We start from the raw sequence: 21137 nt of genomic DNA, 5'->3' as shown, positions 1-21137 counted from the left end.
AGCTTCGTTGCTCTTCGTGGACCGTGCGGAGAACGAGTTCGCTAGTGGGGCTGATTCGCCGAGGGAAAAGACCGACAGCGGCGGGGAGTTGGGCTTTGGAGTGCAGTTCGATCCTCCGGTTGAGGTTTTGTTCCACCATTGTGATGACTCAAACAATAGCGGCCTGACTGGTGCATCGTACGCGAAGGACCGCAAAGGAGGGTCGAGAGTCTCTGTCGGTCTTTCCACCGTCCCTGCTCTCCTTCCTCGCACACCCTTTCTTTCCCGTTTCTCTGCCTTCGTCCCATCCGTCTACCTATCCGTCTATATTTATTCGTCCATCCGTACGGTCCTTCTGCTTCTCGCTTGACTCTCGTGTCCCGTGCACTCGATCTCGCGTACACTCGATCACCCTACTTCGCGGCAACCACTTTCCTCACCTGTTTCCGTTCTTTGCTTACACGGTTCTTTGTCTCGATCTATGCTCCGAACAAACCCCTAGCGTCGTACACGCGAAAGCTGCTGTGCGGTTGCCTAACGAACGAGAGAGAGAGAGAGAGAGAGAGAGAGATATTAATCCTGCGATATTTGCTTTTAGAAAAACGGAGGAGCCATATTTTCCAGTTTACGAATTCTTTTCTCTGTCTGGCAAACGGCAGAGGTAGGTGGTTATTTCTTCTCGCGTTTAGCAACGAAACGCGCGACATGTTTGTTTCGGCTTACGTGCTCGCAGCACGATTTAAGAGAAAACGACGTACAAGGGCGAGGACTCGCGTGCCTCTGTACACCGTGTTTCCAGCTATTACATATTCATACGTGGACACTAACGTCGTAGGAGTTCCTAGCGGAGAACCAGTTTGTAGGTTTCCCATGTTTACTAACACCCACGTTTATCGAACGACGATGTTCATGTACCTTGAAATCGACTCGAACGAACAAGGGCCAGGTCGGAATTTCATTGGGAAAAACTGATCGATGTCTCTCGGGTTGGAAATAAAAGTGAGAAACAGCGGGATAAAATAAACGAAGTTAAATGAATATCTGCCACGAAGGGAGAAACGATGTAATTAGGCATAAAGGGTAGCAGAAATTCGGCAGTTTGAGAGGAGTATCGTTCAAATATTTACTACTTACGACGACTGCTTAAACATCTTTGTCCATAAATTCTACCGTGCCGCAAACTTAGTTCTACTTACGTTCTTCATAGCGAAAACGTTGAAATCGAATATCGAGGAAAGACGGAGGAAAAGCACTTTCGTGAACGAACTCGCCCTATAAAATGACTTTCGTACTTGGTTCTTACACCACTCTAATTATTCGACATGAAAGTTGATACTCGTAAAAATGGATTACACGATATCGTCGAGGGTGATGGATATTATTTCTAATTTTGAATTCTTTGTTAGTTTGGGTTATTGCTCGTAACGAGAATTACCGATCCATCGTCGTTAATAATTCGCACGCTTCGATAAGATTCGCGATATTCGTCGAATGTATTCGGATATAAACGGCGACGGTGTATACGCGCGAAGCTCGATCGTTGAAAGCGTCGAGGCTGTTTTCACGATACATCGGTTCGATTTCAAGTCGATCCACGTCAGCTCGGTGAAACATCGAGAATCCGCATCCGAGCAAAGGCGGTGCTAGTGGCGAACGTGACGGAAATAAAATCACGAACGGGGTCGAAATTGTCACGCTCTTAAGGATTTTCTGCTTGCTACTAGATTAATGCAAAACTGGAATTTCCTCCGAACGATCAGAGTGTCAAGCTGCGCGTGCATTTTGATAAAATCATGGAAAGAAAAAGTTTGTGCATCGTGATATCGCTGTAAACGGTGGCATCGGATCGACTGCGGAAGAGAAGTGTAGCGATCAGAAGTTTTCGTGGCGGAGAAGAGAGCGTTCTCGAAAGCCGAAGAAACGAGACTCGAGACTGTGCAAAGCCTGCAGGCTGTTCGCGTATCCCCGGAGAGAGAATCCGACCAACTCGTACTCGACCAGCCACCAGCTGCACGGTGAAAAATTCACCGAGCGTTAAAGAGGGGAAAGGTCGAAGAGTAAAGAGCAAAGAGCAAAGGAGAACCGGAAGAGGACCGAGTTTCGTGCCGATCCGACAGGGCAGGACAGAAAATGAGGGAAGCGCGAAATGCACAGGTAAAGGAGATTTCACGGTATCGGTGCATCTGGCGAAAGGAAAACGAAAGCAAGAAGCGACTCTCGTCACCGGTAGAGCGTGTACCGTTCGTGAATCTACTCAAAGGACCGAGTTCAGCCAGCACGAGAACGAACGATCGATTGATTTTACGTTTGCAGAAGATAAGGAATCACGTACGCTCGAACGAATCGATCGCCGATCGCTTCGTTATCGATATGAATAACGCGATAAAGGTGCACCTGTACAAGGGAATTCTGTCTCGTGATAAAACGAATCGTATTTGGAAAATTTCCGTAACATTGTTTGGCTACGGTGGACTACCGTGATCGAAACGACGTAAAACACAGAGCGAAACGAGCCACGCAACAAGCGGTACAGCGATTACAGGAGAATTACAAAAGTTTAACGGGAAACATTGATAATAAAATTAATGCAGCAAAACCAGGCTTGTTCGCTCGAATATCGTCCCGTGTTCACCGATATCGAGCGACCTGGCCGACACAGTTCTCCGTTGCGATCACCACCCTTATTGTGACCCCACTCGCTGCTTACAGTGTGCAACGATCTACGGTATTAAAAGCAACGAATTAACCAAATTGCCAAACTTTCGTTCTATGTACGTTCAATTCGAATGCGTTCAAGCATGATCTTCGTTCGCCTTCGATCGACGAGCGTTCTCCGCAACGAACGAAACCGACCAGTGACGCGCGTACGATCCAGGACGCCGACAGACAACCTGTCTTAATGTAATTATCGTTTAAAAATCTTCTCGTTCGAGTAAAAAGTTGGACGAGAGGCGAAAAATAGGGAAACGGCGGCGAATTATCAAGGCATGCCAGATCCGAGCGCGCAATTATACGAGTGCACTTGCGTTTATGTTACGTAATTAGCGTGAGCCATTTACGAAAGACGGGGCTAGCTCTCGACCCTTGCATATTTATAATTTAAACACGCCCGCGGCGTCTGAATTGCTGCGAAGCTAATATATATCGCGGAAAGATCCGAGCGAGCTAAGTAGGAATTCCTAGGAACCGGAGCAGTAAAGCGATTTCGAGCATCGTCGAACCCGATGTCGGATAGGAGGAATCGCGTGATCGATATTCGGCAGGAAGGATCGATCGATCGGTACTTGGCAAAGGGTTCGGATGGCAGCGGCGTGAGACGCGAACGGCGTGTATCGTCGATCAGAGAACGATGAATAGAGGTTGGCGGCATCCCTGCGTAAGCATTCAGCTAGCCTATGATGAATCGGCCTAATTTCGCGGCCGAAAGGTCACGTAAGCTCGGTAAATCTTGGCCAGTGGCATCGGAGCAGCGTTTCAGAGGAGCGAAACATTTAGCGGCGATGCACGCAAATCCCGCAACGCTGGTGCCATAGCTAGACCGACCAAACCGCTGGATAGTCGGGACCGTAGGAAGCGATTCCTAAATCATATCAGCGCGCTCGAAACACACGCCACGCATTCCTGAAACTGTTTGCTGTCGCCTACTACCAACGACCAACCTGGTTTCGCGCGCCTCACACGCGCCCCGACATACGAGTAGTCGTGTGCTTGCTCTCTTGCTTGTCTCTCCCCTTCGTTCGCATGCTCTTCGGTGTACGTTCTCTCTCTCTCTCTTTCTCTCTCTCTCTCTCTCTCTCTCTGTCGATCTCTCCCTCCGGCGATACAAAACGTTTCCACCAGTTACCCTCCACGGTCCATCGTGGTTCAACATGAACCAGCGTTGCCCAGCCGTGCCCGAGGAACACACCGACCAAGTCGATCCACTGCCATAATCATCCTCGGCATCTCGTCGATGAGATTAATATCAGCCCCTTGTTACCGTCCTTGCTGTTCGAACGCGCCTCGATGAAATTTCATTTCTCTCGCTTTTGATCCAATTCAACTGTTTGATATCGAACTCGTTATCGCTGAATTCCTTCGGCGAGGAAAAAGCCGAAGAAAGGATACCGAGTGGACAATTATACAACCGATCGAACGAAGTGGTCGTTCCGAGGAACAATTTCTCCTATAGTTGAATATGCTCGTTGTTGGCGTAATCATTACGTAGGTTATCGCCAATGAGATTAATGTTGTCGAAAGTTAGGAACGTCGAACGCGCGGATATTACGTTAGAACGTATTAAACGAAACCCGCTGAGATGCAACCCGCTCTCGAAATATTTCGTAAATATTCTACAAACCTAATGGAAGTTTCTCGCTACTAAAAAATTATGAAACTTATCGATTTAATTAGTTAGTTATGGCCTTGCGATAAGCTATGATCGTTAAGAGGACATTCTTAAGCGATAATCTCGTGTATAATTATTTGTCGCTGATAAAATACTTCGTTACGAGTTAATAAATTGATCCGGCAGAGAATTACTTCGTACAACGAATACGGGGCGATTATTGATACATGTTAAGTTAAAATCGTTAATCGTTGATCATACGATGCGAATTATTTCCAATTGCACGGAGAAACCTACTCTTACACGGCTATAATACAGAAGCTTATTAGCCTAAAGAGAAAATGTGCTTTATATAGAAAGTTTTTACATCCATCGTTGTTAAGTAACTGCACGAAGAAGAGCGTATAAGAGAGTATAAGAGACGTCTTAGAGAAGAGATTAGAGTGTCTAGCAATTGCTAATCTAAGGGTCTCAAGTTCTCGCGATTCTCTCGATAGGATTTCTATTGGATTTTTCACTTGGTACGTCAATACCAAAATTATTCAGAGAACTAATCGTGTTAATTCTTTTTCAATAATTGAAATCTCTTTTCCTCTATTTCTCTCTTTCTATCTTTTCTTCCAACGAATTGAAAAAATACCCTTAAACGAGCCAACTGAACTTTTTCCAATTTGCACTGTTCGAATGAAATATTCCGTCGATGGTTCTAATTTCTTCTAAAATCAGCTCTAGCAAAATCTCCGCCCCTATTTTCCGTGCTTTAACATAAAATTATTTCCCAAGTTTTTCATCGATGTAGGTTAAGTAGCTCTTCGAAGCTTTGTTATCTCAAAAATACCTTGAAATCTCGATTTCGATGCACGATCAATAATACAGCATTATACGAGCATAACTCTCTAGGAAGACAGTCAGATCTTCGAGATAGAGGAGCTTGAAGAAGCTATTTAGATCGAGAAATTACTCTGAGTTCGATGTATACAGAGAAAAAAATATATATAGAAAAAAAAAGTGATGTACAAAAAAGTTGCGAGAGAAGCAAACAACCGAGGAAAGTGAATGTACATGGAAGGGATGGAAAGATAGAAAAGTCAAAAAAGTTTGTAGAGCATCCGAAAAATGTGGAAAATATTCTGCAAAAAAAAAAAATGCTTCGTTCGATTACTTTGACAAATGTATTTCGTCGGATGGGTGTACGAATAAGACACAAGAATTCTAGAACCTTGTTCTTACGTAATCGTCGAATCGCCAAAATTGCCATCTCCAAATTTAACGGTCCGGACGGCGTTGAAATCGGTTCCACGCTTTGACGTTAAAGAACCAAACGTTTGGAAAATCTCTGAGGAACTGGCCTGAAAGCCTAGAAGCTAAACAAGCCGAAGGTAACCGGGGAATATCTCATTCGAAACGATACTCGCACGTCGGGGGAAATCGAAGCGTTCGTCGGTAATTAACATCGGCCCTTTACTTATCTCGTGCTGGAACTGAATACCGAATACCGAAAGGTCACAGAAGCTCGTCCTACGTGATCGATCGAAGCATCGTCGATGACAAGCTTTCGATCCGAAACGTTGAACGAACGTAGAAATCCTAAATTCGCGATGATCACCTTTAATCAATATTTGTCGTGTGCAGACTACAGGAGAGGAGTACGATGTTACATTTTCTATACTTTGTAGGAAAGCAATTTCAAGATGAAATACCTTGTCGATCGATCTTACGTTACCAAATATCGAAATGATTTTTTTATTCGATTTCGAAGCCAAAAATGTGTATTAAAAATATCGCTCGTCATAGTAATAGTAACAACAACAACAACAACAACAAAATATCGAAGGTATTAAAACATTTCTTACTTAGTAATCACACGTTATTATATGCTTAAAATTGCCGTTCGTGCTTTATACTAATTTCCTACTGAATACATTTATGCGTGCGGTAAATGCCTTGTAACCTCGGATTGTCTCTAAAATCTGCCAATATAATTATGGCAGCTGTGTAAAAAAAATCAACAGAGACGTACTTATCGCGTGTATCTTCCCTGCGATCTTCGTATCGTATCGTAATCGTAAATCCGATTTCCTCTTTGAACGATTAGCTTGGATCACACGTATGAATATCCACTGAATTTAAAATTCTATCAAACTTCTCCGGAAAGCGAAAACTATCGGCAATATGTATAGTCCAAACAAGCGATATCTATCGTTTCACGCCGGTTAATTGCCAACCTAGAATCTGTGCAGCGAACGCCTGTTTTCTTCCAGCATGGATAAAACGTTCTAAAGCTACACGCGCCTATCCTGTTCGATTTGCAAATTTTCATCGAAAGTCGATTATTTCGAAGTCGCCGGCAACGCCAATTGAAAATTCATCCTGTATATACTGAAGTTTGCGATGAAACGACGTAACGTTGTTAAGAGTTCTTGGACTCGTTAACGAGTCGCAACGATTCTACGCGCGGTCGTGTACCATTGCTCTCTAAACGAACGTGTAGTTGCCTCGTATTACCGTGTTTATCGACTTCGTTTCTCTTCTCGTTTCTCGATGCCCTGATCGTGCATCGACGTTCGACAAATTTCGTACGTAGTGCACTTTTTCCGCTATAATCTGCCGTACGAAATAACCCCGAGATAACGCGCAAGATATCGGCCGTTTATTCGTCAAATCGATCAACGCCGGGAAACAAAGAGATAGAGAGAATCGATGGAATTATGTGTTACGCGTGGCATTATATTTAAAAAATACTTTGGCAGCAAAGTTTCCAAAATCTTGAAAATCCGGTTACCTGCTTTGACCTCGTATATCTGTACGGCTCTTACATTAACGCGCAGAATATTTGTTCTCTCACCTGTTTAGGATAGTCGACGTTCGGGGAGGTTCGGCGTGCTCGAAGGGCAGTGGAAAAATTTACCGCATCTTTGTAACGTGTTCGCCAAAGGTTCACGTGCCGCCACTACCGTCGTCAATATCACTGACACTAATATCACTACCACCAGCACCAACACCACTTTCACCACTATCACTATCACCAGTATAGATATATCGCCACTGCCACCGATGTCGCAATTACCAGAAAAACTTGCCTGTAGATGATCGGCGCGAACGCATTTGCAAAACCGTTTTGTCCTTTTCTTCACGCTATATCCCTCGCGTTTCGTCGGGCTTGCGGACGACCTGCTTTGCCAGTAGCTAGAAACTAATTGGGATGGAAACTCTTACGAGTCCGCAACATTACGTTCAAATCTGAGAATCACGTCGAAGTGGTAGATACTCGGTTTCGTTTTTCATCGACGAAATACCCCTTGTCCTGTGGCGAGCACGTTGTCGAATAGTCGTCCGAGCGCGTTCTACCCCTACCGTTACCGGGGTTCGACTAAAGCGAGAACCGAAGCTCGTACATTTGCGATACCCGAGCGCATGCTCTGGCTTTCCTCGCTTATCCTCGTCTGTGTAGGTGCTGCGGCACATAGTTGGCCTGTGTCGCACCTATAAAGGGTGGTCAAGAAAATTCTCGCGGAATCAAAATCCCATCGAAGAAGTCGTTGGGCTATCGAAGGCCCTCCGAGTCCTTTCGCCGCTCTAACTCGATTTCCAACGGGGAAACCATGGAAATGCGGAAAACCGTATCGCTTGTCTCGTAACTCTTTGTAAATATCGCCACTTGCATTTTTCCTTCTCGTTTTCTGTTTCTCTTTATATATCCATGTCAGTTTCCTATCGCGGAATAATCGAATCGGTTTTTGCACGACCAGTACACTGCCATTCATTTTTTCCTCTTTTTATCTATTTTTCGTTTCTATCCTTTTTTTCCCCCCTTTTTTTAAGAGAACGAGTCAAAGAAACGAGGACAAAAATGGAAACGAAAAAAGTTGGTCGCGCGTATTTAAATTTCGTCGCGTCGAATAAGCCGGCAGATCGTGTTATTTAGTAGCATCTCGTCAAGCGATATTTTCACGCGCGAATCTCAACCAAAGCGTTTCAAGTATGCGCCATATGATCAGAGCGACGACATCGTCATCGGGCGGAATCGCGTGCTCAAATACGAGATCCTTGAAAAACACGACGTCTCTTGAAAACATCCTGGAAAATATAACGCGACGCTGATTCGCGCGATCTCGCCGCGCGGATTCACCGCTTCAAATACGAGTGCACTTTAGCTAGGTTTATCAGACGATACGCGCGTACTCTATACGTATTCCTCGACGTACAGCCAGCACGACGACGAAGAAGAGGAGAGAAAAGTCGTGCCTACCGGAGAAGGCGTTGCAACCAAAATCAGAACAAATTGTGTCCGTACATTTAATTACGCCCGCTGCAGGACACCCTGCATCCGGTTTCACGAATTTTCAACGCTAACTTTTAACGATTTCTCGCCGACAGCTCGTTAACTTTTATGATCTCGACCGTGCAACTGTCGAACGTACCGCGTTGGAAAAAACAGTTTCTAATTTTCGCGCGTTCACGCGATTTTATCGCTTCTTTCGGAGGATCGTACAACGCTCGCACATTTTCCATGATTCTTCTCGTCTGGGTCTCGATCATCGAACAGTTACACGCAACAATTTCGACGGCGATACTTTCCGCGTCGTTGGTTGCTATCGAAGGTAGCGAATGATTTTCGACAACGAGATTCGAACGTTAGTCGCAGAAATCTAAATTTGCCAGCGAAGTAATCACTTTGCCAGTCTATTGTTAGAAATTTCTATTAATCAGAGAGATCACTGCATGGTCGAATCATTCAGTACGTAATTTCCGTTCGACGTTCTCCGTAAGTACAGCGCTGTTCGTGGTAGTTGTCTTACTAGAAGGCAGCCCAGTTTTCCCATTCTCCCATTGATTCTTCTAGGAATGATATTCTTATTGTTTGAAGCAGCGCAACGTTGAACAGGTTTTCTTAAATAGCCGCGAGTAAGTCATAGATAGCTAGACCGTGAATGTATAATAATCTAAAAGCGACTCGAGTCTGAGTCGAATCCGTATCGTAATCAGCGTTAAAACACTGCAACTTGAAACCTTAAATTCTCTCGCGTCGATCGAAACCTTTGACAGCGGTTAGCTACGCGATTTCGAATCGCTAGCTATCGATAGACGTTTGCGCGATCTCGTCTGGTTTTCCATTGTTCGCGCGTAGTCCAAGCGCTTGCCATAATTCGTTCGAGAGCTAATTGCCTGCTACGAGTCTTGAAGATGTGTCGTTGCTAACATACATAATACGTGTTAGGTGGTCCGAAAAGCCTCTTTCCTATTATAAGGAAATAATGGATGCACAATATTTTCCGTTTTATATTATCTTATCGAATTACGTATGATCCATTTTGTTGTATGGAAATAAAGATCACAACGTTCAACGTTTGCAACGTCGTTGTAAAAGACACTATCCGGACAACCTAATATACGGACACGGAAGATACGTATCCGATCGCAGTGTCGTCAGTGAGATCCGACTGTTAATTTACTTGCAGCCGAGCACGTTTGGAATGGGAAAAAATTAAACGAATTTCCAAAAATACCGATCGTACAGCGTTGCGAAATCGTCGAAGAATTTCTTTTGCTCTCGGAACGAGCTACATCGGGGAAAATAGTTGAGGTTTCGCAAGATGGTTTTGTTATCACTTCTCGTTAGCGGATGGCATCGACAAAAGGCGAGTGATGTAGAGAACGTGCTTTACAGAGAAAGCTTCGTGCTCGCGAACTAATACTTTTTCTCTTGCAGCAGTCATTATTCAGCTGTAACCCGCTCGGCCTGCGACATTCGTATTTCCGCCTTACTTTCTTTCTATTCTTGTTCTTTTCTATATTAGCAAGCGCGTAGCTTACAGCGGTCGTTTACTTGTTATTACGAATAATGGAATCGATTCGCTGGACGATTTGCGCTTACATCCCACGCCGACTCTTATTTTTACCTTTTCTCTAGCGATTTTCGGTTTAGCAAGGACCAATAAGAGTATCGACAGCTTCCTTTGTTTTCTCGTTCTTCTCGTTCTCTATCGATCCATAGCACTGCATTATCCTATTTATCACATTCCGCTTTCCCTTTTTACGAACAATTTACACCGACCGAGTAGTACGGCACACTTGCTGCTTCCATTGGATCCGCAGATCCTACGAGTGTTCGTAAAATGTGTAATTCGCCGCCACTCGAAAGAACAGTTTAAATTTCATCGTTTTCTGTGATACGTTTAACGGCATAGAGAGCTTTTAATCGAAGCCAAACTTACGACTCGATCTTGGGTAAAAATAAGCGAATTTCCGGTGGAGGGTTAAATTTGATGCAGAGAAGCAGATAAGAAAATGTGAAATAATAATCTGGTATCTGGAAATACGACAGAAGAGAAACGAACTATCGACACGCCATGAACGGAAAAGGTGTGGCGTTACAATATCCTTCGTCTCCCTCTGCAAGGTGAAAGAGGGGAAATTTAATCGGGGAGAAGGTTGGTAAAAATTTTAGCAGGCGTGCCTTGCGAACACGTTGATCCGGAACAGATAGATACGAAGAGGTAAAGAGGTAACAAACGACGAATGTTCGTGTCGTTCGAACGAGGCCATCGCGTTAAAAACTGCTCGTTCGCTCGGCGACAACGCGAATTGTACGGATCGAAGAGATGCTGGGAATGTAAACGTGCTATCGCACTTCCAACTTGAGTAATTAACGGCAGTGCGACGTGTTTATAATTAATACGGCTCATTATCGTGACCAAGCTCGAATTTCCTCACATCGAATCGTCAGATGGTCGACCCAATTAACCAGTGCCATTTACAATTGGAGTTGCGCGCCAAACGAATCCCTGTTAATTTTATCGCGCCAATCAGAAATGGGCACGACTCGTGATTACTTCGATAGAGTCAACTCAACGCGAGTTGCCACGTGTTCGAACATCGAACATCGAACGATTCCATGGGATACTTTGTTGCGAGGCGAAACGAATTTTTCATTGCAAATAGAAGGAAAATTTCCACCGATAAAGCAGCTTCCAGAGACCTTTGTTCTTCCTTTCTTCTAATCCGGAATGCGGATGTTCGCCATCTTGAAATTCTCGAAACCTTGCGCAAGTTTCGCGAGTTTCGCCAATAAGTTTGTGTATCGCGGTATTGCAGCTGGCCGAGCTCGCCTAGTTTCCGTCCGACGATCTCTTCCTCCGCTGGTATTTTCCCGCTTCCCACGTAGCCTAAGCTTTCGCTCCTTATAGAGCTCGACGGGACAACGATCCGAGTAAATAACTGCGAAACAGCTGAACGATCGGAGAAAGAGGGCGAAGGTACGCGCGTACAAAACGATCATCGAAGAAGAAAGGATGAATGTGGAATTACGGTTGAAAGAAAAGACGACAAGGGGCAAGTATCGACTCGAGGGACAACATCTCACCCCTTTTCTGCCTCCCGCGGAGCTCTCTGAAAGACCGTCGAAAGTGGTGGAGAAACGGCGTGGCTAAAAATTTCATTGTTTGTTCGGCCGATTCATCGACCTTTGTGTTTGGCATGAGTTTCGCGCAGAAGGCATATTAACATGGTCTAGCAGTTAAATCGCAAGAGGCGCGTACATCCATCGACTGTGGAATAGCGCGCCATTAACGCGTTTCACGCGGGTTCACCAGCCGTAAATGTAAAATCGGAAATTTGAAACACAACTTTTAAAAACGTGGTTCGTGAGATGGCTGAAACGCTTGGTTTCCAACGCTTGGTTTTCCGTTGAGCAAATTTTCTTATTCCAGGCCACGAACAGTTTCGCGTCGATCGTAGCCAGTCGCAATTATGATCGAGCAAGTCGTGAAGCGAATAATCAAGTTTTCATTTTTCTCGCGCGACTGCCGTGTCAACTACCGAGAGGAATTCTTGAATCGTTCGCAGGGACGAGAAAAGGAATGCTGTAGCAGCGTTCTGCAGCGGATAAGAGAAAAGGAGAATGAAGGAAAGAGGAAATTCGTTTAACGACCGTGCCAGCGAGCTGATACACGAACGACACGGAATACATCAGCAACGAGATGCAAATTACAGACTTACGGAAGTATTGTTACGGACGTGCGACAGCATGCGCTGCAAATAATAAAGCGAGCAATACTATGTCCTATTTGGTTGGCAGCGATGTACGTGCAACGATCGAGCCGGAGATGCGATGTTTCTTCGAAATCGCGTCAAGTCGTGGTTCCGCCAAAGCGAGAAACGTCAAAGCGAGGAAGAACGAAACGTTTAGCGAGTACACGGATGGCGAACAACAGCAGTAGTAGCGGGAAACAGGCTGTTCGTCCTTCCGTCGAATACGTTCGTTCACGCGAGTCTAAGAATCCCAAAGTAAATGCGCATCTACGGTTGAGAATTGCCAGCGAAGAAAAGCGAGCAAATCTCGACGTTGGCTACTTCCGAGCGGTTTAGCGCGTTTCGGAAACTACGCGGCATAGACGGGACGTGGCACGACCTTCTCTCGCGGCAACCCCATCCACTGTTCTCTCGCCCCCTCGACTCCAGCTGGTCCCTATGGCAACGCACTTAAGCTCGCTTTAGTATTTCGGTCCGTAGGAGAGGGTTCACAGGTTCCCCCATGCTGGTCTCTCTCAGCTGACTCCTCTTCCAACCTTTCCTCCGGCCAACCCCTCGACGACGCGACGGCCAACTATTGTCCACGTTGCATCACACTGGGCCAACTTGCTCTTTCCACTTTAATCAGCCTCTCCTTCTCTTCTCCGTCCTTCTGATTTAACTCGTTCACCTGTTTTCCCTTTACTCTTCTCTCTTCCTCTTCTCGGCGTGCAGTTTTGTCTCGAAATCCCTGGCCTCCCGTTTCGAAAGGATTTAACCCGAGCATCTCTAATCGCTGCGAAACGCCAGTCTCTCTCATCGACTTCGTTGCTAAAGCTGCACCTTCGTTTTATCTTTCGCCGTACTACGCGGTACTTGTTCTCGCGTCCAATATTCCACGTATCCGTAAATACCCGCGTCTCCGGATATACTTTTACACCAGTCCACGCCTAACTACGCCCGTCTACGCTCGTCTACGCTCGTCTACGCTCGTCTACTACGCCCGTCGAGGACATACTTTCGTAATGCTCTTAACAGCTTTGAAATTAGTTTCGCCGTTTTCTTTCCTCCCTCCAGCTACTCTCTCTCTCTCTCTTTCTCTCTCTCTCCCGCGCGCGCGTAATTCCCTGCTATCAGACGTTCCCCGCCTCCTGTGCGCGCTTCTCCTTCGTCTTCGCGTCTTTCGTTCCGTCCTGACGCACGGCGAATTTAACTAAATAGCGTCTTGAATCGGTTGATTAACAGGAACGAACAGGGAAACGCGTAACGTTGCGATACACCGGCGCATGAACTGCACAGTTACTAAGCAGCACGTGTTTCTCGTTTACCGCAAACATCTGCTCGAGTCCAACGATATCGATAAAGCGTATCAGAGATTTGTGGCGCGAGAGATAAATCGTTGCGCCGCGCCGATAAGATCGTCGAAGATGGAGTTCGCGGGGTAAGCAAATTCTATTCGAACGGAAGTTTTACTGCCGAATTCTGTCTGACGTTTCGAATGAAATACGCCGATCGAATAGGAACGCGAAGTTGCGATTCGCTCTGCCATCTCGGCACGACCAGCCGATCTTGCCTGTCGCTTCGATGAACCACGATCGTGGCAACGCATCGGTCCGCCTAACGACTCCGTCTTTCCTTTGCCTACTCGTCTGATGGCGAAAAGTCGAAAAGTCCTGGTCGCGTTTCGCCATGCGACTTTGGTGGTAAAAAATCAATACGCGATAACAAGGTGGCGAAACGCCGCCGATAAGGATGATATTTATTGCCCGCGTTAATATACATCTCGTGCCGCGAACAAAAAGACTATACAGTCTACCTTAATGAGCACTGTGGAGTTTATTACCCTGCGCTTAACGGGGATTAAGACAGCTTTAAAAAGGACGGCCCCGTAAAGCGAGGCACCTAAACGCTATAAAACATTGTCTGTGCTATCTTAATGCTAGACGAGTGTAACAACATAGGCGACTCCGAAACGGATTCTCGTTTATTCGATCGTTCGACGCGTTTCCTGCATTTTGCCATTTTGCGGGTGAAACCGTACGACACGAGAACAGTCAAAGGAAAGAAACGCGGTTGGCGATACTTGAGATCGAGCTGGCTGAAATAAAAGAAAGGAAACCGTCGAACGTAACCCTGGAATACGATGGAACGCGTACGTATTTTTGCAGGCAATATTTTGATACTGGACGTTCCCTCGATGCGAAAATGGAGGACTCGGCCAGCCACCTCAGAACGAGACGCCACGACAATAAATATGCCCAGCGTCGGCAGCCATAAATCCCTCGTAATTGAATTTTCAACATCCATAACTGGTCGTCGCCGGTACGACCTCAGGAAATAGGATGGGATGTATCTTAAACCGAGTGGGATCGTTCCTTTTTACTCTCGGAACGGCGCAATCCCTTCCAAGACCTCTTCGATTAAAACGCCTCTTTATTTCTCCCCTTCTTCTTTTTCTGGTTTCCTCGATTCCTCGATGTTCGCCGACTGGAACAATTTTTAATTCGCTCCCCAAACCGATTCCTCGCTTTCCATGATTCCACGCTCGCTGTCGCTCGCTCTCTCCCCAGCTTGCGTTTTATCTGTCTTCGTTACACGGCCCCTCACCACCCGTCTTTTTTTCCTCGATCCTCGGAAAACGAAGGGCTCCTTTGACGGGAACATCTAATCAAGGATTTCTTCGAAACCAGGACTCTCGCCCTGTCAAACTGTACTCGCTTCCTTTCTTCCCGCCTTGCCAACTTGTCTCTCCCTTTCTCTTCTCTGTTCTCCGTGCCTCTCTGCAGCCCTTGTCGTTCCTTTCTCGGCTTATCCATAGCGGGACGAACCATGGAAAACTTTGATTGCGCGAGAGTCGCGTGCGCGACACGAGCTGCGAGGGAAAACGGTTGTTCGACGCCGGCAAATACGATAGAATTTCGGTTGATTGGAAATTCTATCGATGCAAGAGTCGCGTGTACACTGTACCAGACGAATCGGCAAAGTTACCGCGTAAATCGATTCGGAATAAAAATTGTAGGATAGAGAGGAAGGGAGGAGGAAAGTAAGTCAGCTTCTTCTCCGCTACTTCTCGATATCGGAGAAGCGTTTTCGTCTAATCGGCCGAATCGTCGTGATCGCGTTTAACGCGCTGTATGCACAGAATCCGCGAATTCGTTGATCTGCGAGGCAAGCGTTGCTAACGCGAGAGATCGTGGGGAGCCATGACGTTAGAGATTACGATAAGCCCTCCCAGCGGCGAGAAACAAATGACGTACTAACTGCATATTAACTGAACTGCCGGGCTATCCGTTGACTCCGCCTACTGTCCGGGGAGCCACGCGAGCATACTATCTACACGTACCTACACGATCCCAACGACTCGTAACGTTGCAGCCATCGGGACTAAACTTTCACCGTTCTGTTCCACGTCCGCGTAATCGTCTTTAGCCTTTCTCGATCAACCGAAATCTTTCTACGATAAAAACTATCATTCGTTACTTCATCGATATCCTCTTGCGCTTCTCGTTATACGCTGCCGTTCGCAAGTATCCGGAAACTTTGATCGATTTCTAGCGACGCCACTCTTCCATCGAACCGAATATATACGCGATATGTAAATGAACGACGAATCGATAATTAGAAGTTACTAACTAGCCTTTTACGGAATTACTGTAAATCGAAGTTACACGTTAAGAGACGCGGCAATGATATATACTTTCGGTCTGTATGGTCGGTTTTGTATTGTCTCGTACTGTCTGCTGAAAAATATGTGCCGTATCAAGATGTTTTCTCTCGTTTTACCAAAGAAACGCTATACCTCGCGTAGCGTTATATTTGCGAATCTGTGTAACGAAATAGTTTCTTTCCGGACGCGCCTCGCGTAAAAATATCATCGCTTTCTGCGAATCTTAGGAGGAAGAGTTGCAGGAGTGTTAAGGGGATCGGGATAACGAGAACGTAACAAGACCCTCTCAATTTTCCGTAAAAAGCGCTAAAAGGCAGAAACTACGCTTTTCTTTCCTCCCTTCTGCACGCCGAATGAGAGAAAAAGAAGCTTACGTGTCACGAGAGGCTCGTTATCAAAGGGAAATTCGTCGCGCACACTTTTTTCGACAAGTAGTGCGCCGAGAATTTCGGAACAACGAGTTAATTATATTGCAAGAATTTTCAACACGGTTTATTTCCACTAGATAGACGAAAGGCTACCCATTTTCTCCGCCAAAAGAGATCTTGCGAAACTGTTTGTTACTCGCATCAAGACACCGATAAGCGTAATCGACTTGGACGGCTTTGAATTCAAGTCGATTGACCCGCGCGAGTTGCCGCGCAGGGTGCAGCGCTTATTACAGCGCGCAACCTCTCGTACGCATTCACGAGGAAAGCTCGACCAACGATGGAACGCCACAACGATGTTTCGATATGACGTTTAATCGGCGTAAATATAACGTGGATCGAAAGGGAAATTTCGATGAAACAGCTTGCCGTGGGATTTACTTTAATAATGCTTTAATAACAGTACGATCGTTGATATCGGTGTACGTATCGCTACGATCGTATAATATTTTACAATTTTACAATTTTACAATTTCACGTAATTACGTGGAATCCGAGATTCTACGCATTTATAGGAAGATCGGGATCACACTAGTGGTGGTTTTCTTTTTAGCGTGTCTCGATCTCGTACTGGAAAACCGATCGTGCCCATAAGCGCGTCAATGTAGAAAGTTTGAGACCCTCGATTTATGCATCGTCCGATTTAATCTTCTCGGTCTGGACAGACGCGGAGTCGTGAGTTGTTTCCGGCTCGTGAATGCCCATCCATTTGCAACGCTTTTGCAATTCTTGTCGGTATCTGCACAGAGATGGAGAGCGATAATCGTTTCGTTTGTATTCACGTCCACGATATCGCGGAGAGTATCACGAGTGATTAGTTACCTCGGATGATTGATCGCATAAATCCACGGGTCGATACAAGATACCGTTTTGGCAAACAAGGCGGGTAACATCGTAGATATAGGCGTTAAAAGCTCTCTGCGAAGACGATTAGATTTGTCATCGTAACTACGTCATAGAAGAAAAAAAGAAAAAAGAAAGAAAAGAATGGGCAGAAGCTTGCGTAGGAACGTGGAAATTACCGATTGCCAAATGCTCCTATCATAGCCACGGTTGCGTACGGTGTCCAAGCTAAAAGGAAGAGGAAAAATATCGTAAATGCCACTTTGGCGATTCTCAGTTCCACGCTCCTTTCCTTGTCCTGATTCGAGACTAATGACTTTACGTTCATCTTCTTTGCCTATGGAGCAGAAACGAAGAAAGTCCGTTAGAGCTGGATCGTTTAACGATATTAAAAGAAGAAAAAAAAAGGGGAGGGAGAAAATAGAAGAAGAAGGAGAAAAGAAATTTTTAGACACCGACCTGTTCCCGTAACATTCTCTCGTGATTGCGAATAGACTGCAGCAACTGAGAGTAGAAGTATACGATAAAGGTTAGAGGGATGACGTAAGACCAGATGAAGATACTCATGACGAAGACCTTGGTGTCTTGATCCTCCGTGAGGAAATCGAACGAACAAGTGGTGAGCAATCCCTCTGGAATAATTCGATTGAAATAACACGCGAGAGGGAGGGGGAGGGGGTGGGGGAGGGCAGAAAAAAAGAGAAGAGAAGGAACGAGGGGAAGTTAAATTTCCGTGAATTTGTTACCGGTAGTGAATCGACCCCAGACTTTTAGCAACGGTAAAACAGTGAACGGTGTCACCCAGAACCACGTGAAAGCGATGATTATCGCGGCTTGTTTCGAGTTGAGCCGTCCATCGATCGGGCAGGAAATAGTTCTGCGAAAAGAAGCAAAGCGGGGTTTAGTATCTTCGCAGGGTTTATGTCGACCGTAACCAGATCATAATCAAACGGAATAATCGTAACCTGTATCGATCAAAGGCAATGGCAGCGTTCGTAATGGATTGCCCCATGCCAGAGATCGAACCAAAGACTGCATAGACGTCGCATCCGATTTCCCAGCCGATCATACGTTCGATAAAACTGCTTATCACAAACATCGGCATTTCGAAGGACATTATTATGTCGAATATCGCCAGGCTGACTATAAACATGTTGGAAGCCGTCCTCAGAGGTTTCGATCTGGAAACACACAGGCCGAACTCGAGTATCCGCGGTTCGATCGGTACGACGCCAGATTCTGACGGCGTATGACGGTAGTCGGTATAGGACAAAGTAAGGGTATAGTTTCGAGAAACGGCGAACGATCGATCCGCAGGCGGACGTGTATTCCACCGTTTCTCGAGGGAGGGCACCACCAACCCTCCGAAATAATTTCAAACTTACGTGCTAAATATCCATATGACGCAACAATTTCCTACGAGAGACATTACAAGCAGCATGGAATAGATGAGCGCGAATCCAATGTGCCAATATTTTCCCGGTGCTATGAACCCTCTCCAATGGGGATGCACGAGATCCGAATGTTCCGGCGGTACGTTCCATCCCAGGAATCTCTCTCGCATCGACGGAACATACCTGGATGACGAGCAAACGAACAATAGTTAATCGTCGTAAATCGTAAAGATAATCGTAAAGATCGCTTGGAGAGACGGACGATATTAATTGACGCGCGATCAAAGAGATCGTAAATATCCTGTTGCGTCGTAGCGCTTTGTCTCGAAGGATCGTTGTTCGATCAGGAGTACTCGAGTCGGTAAACTTTTCTCATTTATGGAACAAAGTGCACGAGTAAGTACCACGTAGTTGCGTATTTTTCGTCTCGATCGTCTCGCAAGGATTTAGAAGGTCGAGGGATTACGTGTACACACCCAGTTTCTTCGCCGATGAAAGCCAATGGGCCGTTAACGACAGTCTCATTATGCGATAACATCCCGGCACGACTCGCACAACTCGACGCTCGGTACACGGGACTCGTTTAACGACGTTTTCGCAACGGACACAGATCGCGATGGTCGCTCGATGATCACAAGCGGAACGGACAGACGAATATTATCTTCTTCTCCGATTGGATCGATCGTTTGAACGCGGAAGCTGTGTGTGTGTATGTGTGTGTGTGGACACGGAAAACAATATCGGGAAAGAATAAAAAGCGGTGATAACCCGCGTTGAGAAAGGAACAAGGTGTAATGCACACGGCTTGAAGTGAGACGCGGCTGAGAGGTTGTGAATACGTCCCGCAACTCACTTGACTCGGTTGATCGCGATCCGTTGCTTTTATACGCGCGACGAATCGCGATCGGGAATGGCGTGCCGCTTGAGAGTTTAATTCGATTTGCGATTTACGAATACGAGAAACCTTTTGTTTGGCTGAGTCTAGGCGGTCACGCGAACCGATCCCCATGGTCTCTATCGTTCGTGACGCGATGCCCTTTCGCGACGATTCTTAATCTGCGATCAAGGCGACGTTTCGGAAACGGAGCCAGACGATCGCAGGAACGCGCAATAGAGTGTCCTCGCATCGACGAGCAACTCGCGGATCGTCGAGTCGTGTTGGCATGCGAAAAATTCGCAGGCAGTCGAGAGACTCGTCAGAGGGAAATTACGAGGGTGCAGGTTCGGCCGGGAATCGATTGGATGCGCGCTGTCAATCTCGTAATCGAGGGTTCGTTTTGTTATCGGTTTAACCAAATAACGCTCTCAAACCGATCGAAAATTCGGAGAAATTGCGACGCACGTCGGTCAGCGTCCTGAAATTTCACGCTGGTTGAGCGTCGAACGGTTGCGTCGTGTTGCGTCGCCTGGTCTCCTCGCGTTCAACCCGCTAACCCCGTACTCCGTCCTCTGTATTCGGACGCGACGTCCGCTGAACCACCCTCCGGCCATCCGCCGTCCCACCCATCGGCCGCCGCAAACCATTTTTACACGCGGTCACCATTTGGCGCCGTGTGAAATTCATCTCGGCAAGTGCAGCCGGTATATCGCGAACTCGGGTTTCGAAGCTATCGCGACCACAGCCTTCGCGCATTCGCCGGATTAAATCATAAAATTGTCCCGGAACGGAGCCGGAGTTCCACTGATTTACGAGAATGGTCGCCGTTGGTCCGTTCGCGCGTACACTCCACGCCGGCCTCGGTATCCGTTGCGTTTCCAGCCGCTGGCCAGTTTGTCGGCTGGTTGGTACGTTGCCTCCGGTACGTACCAGCCGAGGACAGTCGGGTGCCCGATATAAGCGCGTCCGCGCGAAAGAACACAGCCGCCCTGCGTTTTACACGCAACCTAGAAACAGAAAGAACGATACGATGTGCGGGACGAATAGGGTGACGTGAGAGGATCAGCTAGAATGGGAAGGGTGGAACGCGCGATGTCGCGATGCAGGAGCACAGAGAGCGGAGTGGAGAGTAGAGGAGAGGAGAGGAGTTTCATTCTGCGTGTAACAGCGACAGCGACAGAGAGAGAGAGAGAGAGAGAGAGAGAGAGAGAGAGAGAAAGTAGTAGTAGTAGTAGCGGTAGTAGTAGTAGTAGCAGGACGTTTTTCACGATTCAACGGATATATTTACGAGCTTTGTTCGCCCGTGTAATTCCCGCGACTTATAAAGCGTTCCTGCCATTGTCCGCGGTGGAAATCCAGCGGGAAAATTGAATGACAAACAATGGGCCCAACCGAGGCCGATTATGGTAACAATGTGAGTGGAGCGACCGCTGACGCCGGTCCTCGTTCTTCCCTCTTCCTCGACCCGGTACGTCGAGCCGCTCAAACGCGTTCCCTTCTTCGTCGGTCTCGTGGCTCGTGGTCCGTGGTCTCGTGGCCGCGTCCGTCATCTCTCATTGATCGCTCTCCTTGTCTCTCCGCCCCTTTGTCTAGCCGTCTATCTCTCTGTATC

At 46.5% G+C, this 21137-nt stretch overlaps 3 protein-coding genes across 18 annotated transcripts in view; 1 reads left to right on the top strand and 2 right to left on the bottom strand.

Annotated features, from left to right (window-relative positions):
• Positions 1 to 7674, bottom strand: part of LOC122575105 (tyrosine-protein phosphatase Lar) — a 280224-nt gene extending 272550 nt beyond the window's left edge. Inside the window, exon 1 of one of the 2 annotated variants that reach the window (XM_043743571.1) lies at positions 7152 to 7674. The gene's annotated coding sequence lies outside the window, so the exon portion shown is untranslated. The remainder of the gene's footprint in view (positions 1 to 7151) is intronic. The other variant, XM_043743579.1, reaches the window with a different exon arrangement.
• LOC122575114 overlaps positions 1 to 21137 on the top strand; it is a 151342-nt gene that overhangs the window by 61961 nt on the left and 68244 nt on the right. The gene's annotated exons all lie outside the window — the stretch shown is intronic.
• On the bottom strand, positions 16788 to 19510 carry LOC122575111 (opsin, blue-sensitive). Its single transcript, XM_043743594.1, has 8 exons — positions 19125 to 19510; positions 18640 to 18831; positions 18220 to 18435; positions 18001 to 18131; positions 17714 to 17886; positions 17434 to 17591; positions 17234 to 17329; positions 16788 to 17150 (listed from the first exon to the last, which is right to left on the bottom strand). The coding sequence occupies exons 1-8, from the start codon at positions 19184 to 19186 to the stop codon at positions 17039 to 17041; spliced, it is 1140 nt and encodes a 379-aa protein (XP_043599529.1). The 5' UTR covers positions 19187 to 19510; the 3' UTR covers positions 16788 to 17038.

This window comes from Bombus pyrosoma, linkage group LG14, assembly GCF_014825855.1.
Source record: "Bombus pyrosoma isolate SC7728 linkage group LG14, ASM1482585v1, whole genome shotgun sequence".
NCBI classification, from domain to species: Eukaryota; Metazoa; Arthropoda; class Insecta; order Hymenoptera; family Apidae; genus Bombus; species Bombus pyrosoma.
The sequence above is the reverse complement of the archived record's forward strand: the minus strand, read 5'-3'. Positions and strand labels throughout refer to the sequence as shown.